Below are 6185 nucleotides of genomic sequence, written 5' to 3'. Positions count from 1 at the left end.
TTCTTTGTTTCAACTATTTCTGTTGTTGATACTTTCAAATTCATATAAGAGTATTATAAACCATGGTAAATATACATCAGAATGAGAAAGGCAAGATATACAAGTATAAACAATATGAGTCTTGCATGAATCTAATTATTTATATATTCATGATTTATTAATTTATATGTATTTATTTTCATGCATGTATTTTAATTTATGTGGAAACATTTTTACGATTCAGCACCACGACCCATTACGGCCTTTTTTGTATTGATCTCCGGTCTCATCAGGATTATGTAACATTTGGGTCCAAACAGTGTGATCAAGAGTCCAAAACTTGAGGCCAGGATGGCAAATACCTCCACTGCATCTGCATAATTTCCCGGTGAGCTGATATAGACAGGAACAAAGGCCACCCACACAGCACAGAAGATCAGCATGCTGAATGTGATGAGCTTGGCCTCATTAAAACTATCAGGGAGATTCCTCACTAGGAATGCAATTAGAAAACTGAGGAGAGCCAACATGCCAATATAACCCAATAACACTGCAAATCCAACAGTGGACCCAACTGTACACTCATAAACAATCTTATCATTGTGGTATTGGGTGTTTTTATGTGGAGTTGGAGAAGCAGAAACAAGCCAAGCAGTGCAAATGGCTGCTTGAACAGATGTAAGACACAGAACTGTTCCTCTCTGCTGCGTAACACCAAACCACTTCAGACTGGCTCCCCCTCCTGGCTTGGAGGCTTTGAACACAGCCAGAACAACCATGGTTTTTACCAGGATGCATGAGACACACAGCACAAAGCTGATCCCAAATGCTGCATGCCTGAGTTGGCATGTCCACATCCTGGGTCGTCCAATAAACAGTAGTGAACACAGGAAACATAACTTGAGTGACAGTAATACCTGGAAACTTAGTTCTGAATTGTTGGCACGTACTATGGGTGTTCTGCGATGGTAGATAAATATCCCTAGAGCAACAGCACATATAAATGTGCCCAGTAATGAGGCTGCTGTCAAACAAATACCCAGAGGCTCAAGGTAAGAGAGGAACTCTGTCTTCTTTGGCACACACTGGTCACTTTGGGGGTTTGACCAAAAATCCTCTGGACATCTGGTGCACTCCAAGGAGTCTGATAAATAGGAAAAAGATGAAGAAAGGGGAGGATGGTAAAATGCATATTATAGTTAATATGAATTAAGTTAAATATGGCATGTTGAAAGATAAACACTTACTGCTCTTATTAGTGACTTTTCCCTCAGAACAAGGGATGCAGTCAAAACAACATTTGGGTTCCCCCTTCTTTCTCACCATGTGGGTACCAGGTGGACAGCTCTCACTGCATACTGATCGAACTGGCTGTTGGACAAACTTAAATATTACCTACTAGAATGAAATTCACTGTACATGTGACAAAAGGTAAAGTCTGAAAAAACATATATAACCTTTTTGGATTCAAAGTTCCAGAAGATTTTGTCTTCATCAAGTATGATTTCTTCACCTTTGAAAGCTGAACTCTTAACCTCACCCACATTCTGAACTTTGGTGCTTCCATCTGGGAGCCACAACCAGTTCATCACATCATATATTGGCACCACATCACCATTCTCATCAAATGACACTTGATCACCAAATGGAGTGGAGAAATTTACCCTTTCCAAGTAATAAAGAAGCTGTTAAAAATTATAAATTAATAAATTATAAAAGTAATATATAAGAAATAGATTTCAAAGTACAGGCAAATTAAATCTAGCACTTGTTATAACTGTACATATAAATGCATTAAAATCCAATTCTAAATTAAACACGGGACATCTCTAATCGCCATATATATGCATATAAGTTAATGTGCTCTAATATAAATAACATAAATACTACTTTCACTCAATATGAAACATCCATTTAGTTCACTTCAGCTTTTTTATACTTGATCTCATTGCATTTTTTTAATCCTGCAGGGTGCATCTTGTTCTTAAAGTAGTTATAGAACAAATGATTTACTCATAGATGAAGTATAAACTAATATCACACCTGCCATGGCTCCAGTGATTGGAAAGTGCCACAGCTATGCCCACTAAAAGGCCCTCTTCCTGGCTTGCACTGCAGCATGTCATCAAGGGCATATGCCAGAGCATAAACAGCTTTGTACACATTGTACTCAGGCCGGAGGTTGGAAACGTCCAAGAACTTAGTATTCACATTTTCTAGATCTTCCTGTCCAGTGCATAATGCACCTCCACCTTCCATCCAGCCTACTGGAGCTGGTGCAAATCTGCACTGAAATGTGAATTCCCAGAACTGATTCACCTGAAATATGTTATTGGCGAATTTTTATTTTGTGCTATGTTTTAATATTGACAATAAAAAATTCTTACAACTACCACAGTAAATTTTTAAACTCTCACCATGCTATTTCCATAGTTATTATTGTGATGTAGGTCAGGACGTATTTTTAATAGGAATTCCCTAAGCCCTGGTATTTCTCCTCGTCGAATAGCAATGCCCAGCGTACCACCCAGGTATGGCATGAACTTAGGTGTTTGGAGCACAGCACCTGTTGCTGTCCAGCCTTCACTGGCCAACCACTGTAGGCCTGTTACATTCTGCTTTGCTACCTGTGTATTATATTTTACCAAATGTAAAAAGTGATCATTTTGGTGACATTAACATGTGACTGAAGTATTTCCTGATGTTAAAACTTATTTTATATTGTTTGTGTTCTGTATTCATTCAAATAAAAATGTAATACATCTTTTACACAGAGTAGAGATGCAGATTTTTATACCAAGAAACAATCAGATTCTTTTAAAACTGCACCTCTTCCATAAGGTTTATCATGTGACTCAAATGTACAAAGGCAATGACCACATGAGCTGTTGATTTTTTCATCACATTCACAATCCTCCTGAGTTCATCAGTGTCTTTGTCCCAGGGTAAAACTTCAACGTAGGAAAGGCAACCTTCTCCAGACAAACTGAGCTCGGATTGTAAGGATCTGGCTGCATGAAGTCCATAATCATCGTCAGTGATGAGCAGACCTACCCAAGTCCAGCCAAAATGTTTTAGGATCTGAATGATAGCACGTACCTAAGTGAATACAGATTAAAACATGAGTGCTGCTGATCAGCTGCTGTTGACTTTTTGTATTTGTCCTGATTGATTTTTAACCTGGAAAGCATCACTTGGGATCGTTCTAAAGAAGGATGGATACTTTTGACGGTCACTCAAACAGGAACATGTGGCAAAATAACTTACCTGTGAAAACCACAGACAATATATTGTACATTATTTTTGACATTAAATTTACAGTTAAATCAATATAACCATAAATAATATTCTATGGTTAAACTGAAAACTTACCATGGGTACTCTGTACAAACCTAAGACGCTAGAGATAGCAATAGAACGTGTAGAGGAAGTTTCACCCACGATCGCTAGGACTGGAGGCTTTCCAACACATGTATTATGTAATATAATTTGTTCCTCTTGACCACTGGCTAATGACAATGCTCCACGGAATCCAATTCCAAGTTCAGCACAGTTGTCATAAAGAGTGTATCCTACAGTCACATTTGGCAGCAAGTTGGAGTTGTTGTTGATCTCATCAATAGCAAAAGCCATGGTTTGTGCTTGCCTAAACCCCTGAACATAGAAACTAATAAAAAAAAACATTTTGATTTGAAAAATACATCAGGATAATTAGAAAACATGTTACAAAGATACTCATACAAACAATTAAGGAAACTGAATAACAACAATTAAAGGGATATTTTAATGAAAAAATAATCAAGAACAAGCTTCATTCAATATGCGTTATTCTGAGCTTCATCAAAGAAAACAAAGTATAGTTACTTTAGACATAACATTTATATTTAAATTAGCATTATCTTTGTCCCTGTTCTCTCTCTTTTTGTTGTTTCCCTGACATATTTACCTTGTTTTACTTCCCTGTTTCACCCTGTCATACTTACCCATGGCAAGAAGACTGTTGTGGCTCTGAGGCAAAAGACAGGTCAGGAACACTTGAGAAAAGGTGGACTGGAAACAATCCTCCCAGGATGACATCTCCACTCTTGTGCATTATGTTTAGATGAAATTGGCCCTGTAGCTGACATGAGGAGGTAAACACAGAAGAGGACATAGCATAAGAAAAGTAGGAATACAGCAAAATGAACAAGAGCAAATTGCTTCGTAAAAATGAGCTCATGACAGCTTTCAGATTTTCTGACCTTAGTCATTCCATTTTATTGCATTGCTATTGCCTTTTATTGACATGAATCTTGCACACCGCCCTTGAGTGAAAACCAAGAAGAAAGGGCAGGGCCTAAACACTGATCAGATATTACTTTTGTATCCAGGCAGATTTAGGTAAGATTAGGCAGATTTGAGTGTATTACTTATCAAGATGACCTCAAGCTCACAAAAAGTAAAATTTTGTGTCTGTTTTTTAATTTTTGTTAAATATTATTCTGTTTTTCAATGGTTATAACAGAATAATGAATGTTGTGTTGGTTCAACCAACACACCAGGTGCACATGGAGCAATATGTATTGTGGTGAGCTGGGAATCTTACAACAAAAGACCCACACAGAGGTTCAGCCTGCAGTCCTACCCCAAGTCACGAGATTACACTAGCCGCTCCCAATATGCCATAATATCAAACTGTAATTCATGTTTAGCAAAGTTCATGGTGAATATCTCAACAGGCAATGTTTTTTTAAAAAACCCAGTCCAAAATTCAATAATTTTTGACTGTAAAATTGTCATCATCAGAATATTTTTTTTGTTTTTTTTACTACTACTATTACTACTACTACTACTAATAAAAATAATAATAATAATACATTTTATTTATAGGCCCCATTATAGACCTTCAAGATCACCTAACAATAGTACAAAAATAAATAAATACAGAAAAACATAAGGTAAATGAAAAAAACAAGCATGTGTAAAGGCAAGTATAAAAGCTAAACGAGGTAAATATAGGTTAAGACAGAATCATAATGAAGGGTATGTAATTTTGAATAGATGGGTTGTAAGACACGATTTAAAAGTGGTGAGAGAGTTTGTAGTCCGAAGATCTGGTGGAAGTGCATTCCAAAGTCTTGGGGAAGAACAACCAAAGGCTTTGCATCCCATGGAAGTCAAGCGAGCAGGTGGAACAGACAGAAGGGAAGTTGAAGAAGAGCGGAGTGTACGAGGGGTTAAGTATGTATGGAGAAGATCAGATATATGTGGGGGAGCAAGGTCACGAAGAGCTTTGAAGGTAAGAAGCAGGATCATGAAATTGAAACGGAGGTGAACTGGAAGCCAATGGAGCTGTTTCAGAACAGGTGTTGTATGTTCAATTTATGGAGAGATTTATGAAGTAGACCACAGAGAATAGAATTACAGTAATCGAAACAACATATGACAAGAGCATTGACAAGAATGGTGGTACTGTTTGGAGAGAGCAAAGGACAAAGGCAGTTAATATTACAAAAATGAAAATGATATTATTTATATGTGCTGTGAAGGAAAGAGTGCTGTCGAGGATGACACCAAGACTCTTAACTTGAGGGGAAGGTGTGACAACAGAGTGGTCAATGGATAATGATTTTATCCATGATTTTTTGCCATTAAGTTTAAGAAAGTTGTGGGTAAACCAGACCTTGGTTTCACTTAAACAATCAGAAATAGATGTGGGTGGGATAGTAGCTATAGGTTTGGAAGATAAGTAGAGCTGGGTGTCATCTGCATAGCAGGGAAATTGGATGTTATATTTCTTGAATATATTACCTAAGGGTAGGAGATAGATAATAAAAAGTAAAGGACCCAGGACAGAGCCTTGGGGTGCACCGGAATTATCTGTAGCAGATAGTGATCTGTGAGTGCATAATTGAACAAACTGAATGGACAGAGAGCTACGAGGTAAACCAGGCGAGTGCTGTACCATCAATGCCAATAGATGTGTCACAGCCGTGCAGCCAACTCAAGGATTAGGATGCACACACTACACAGAGGCTCGGAGGAACAGTGTAAAACAAGATTTTTGGCATGCGAAGATAACACACAAGGAAAAAAAAATGTAAAATGCAAATTCACAAAACATGAACTAAAGGAGTTGCTCAAACTCATACACTAAGGCAATGCTACAAATTCAGGGGCTGAGAATTAACCTACACACTGTGGCAAGAAAGAAACTCAGAGTAACT

General features: G+C 37.6%; 1 protein-coding gene across 1 annotated transcript; it reads right to left on the bottom strand.

The window, feature by feature from the left end:
- Nucleotides 1-212: 212 nt before the first annotated feature.
- LOC134641330 (extracellular calcium-sensing receptor-like) lies at nucleotides 213-4168 on the bottom strand. Its single transcript, XM_063493712.1, has 9 exons — nucleotides 3963-4168; nucleotides 3352-3646; nucleotides 3160-3246; nucleotides 2809-3078; nucleotides 2397-2606; nucleotides 2023-2298; nucleotides 1437-1664; nucleotides 1227-1350; nucleotides 213-1123 (listed from the first exon to the last, which is right to left on the bottom strand). Exons 1-9 carry the CDS (start codon nucleotides 4130-4132, stop codon nucleotides 213-215), a joined length of 2571 nt encoding a protein of 856 aa, XP_063349782.1. The 5' UTR covers nucleotides 4133-4168.
- Nucleotides 4169-6185: the final 2017 nt, after the last annotated feature.

Source organism: Pelmatolapia mariae, linkage group LG14, assembly GCF_036321145.2.
Source record: "Pelmatolapia mariae isolate MD_Pm_ZW linkage group LG14, Pm_UMD_F_2, whole genome shotgun sequence".
NCBI lineage: Eukaryota > Metazoa > Chordata > Actinopteri > Cichliformes > Cichlidae > Pelmatolapia > Pelmatolapia mariae.
Note: the sequence above shows the minus strand (reverse complement) of the source record. Positions and strands in the feature narration are given on the sequence as shown.

Bases quoted from the DNA above. Each gene is read 5' to 3' on its own strand.
- LOC134641330 (XM_063493712.1), bottom strand. From the start codon at position 4,132: ATGTCCTCTTCTGTGTTTACCTCCTCATGTCAGCTACAGGGCCAATTT. The intron at 2,299-2,396 runs GTGAGAGTTTAA...AACATATTTCAG, and splicing joins ATAACTATGGAAATAGCATG to GTGAATCAGTTCTGGGAATT. The intron at 1,124-1,226 runs GTAAGTGTTTAT...CCTATTTATCAG, and splicing joins AAAAGTCACTAATAAGAGCA to ACTCCTTGGAGTGCACCAGA.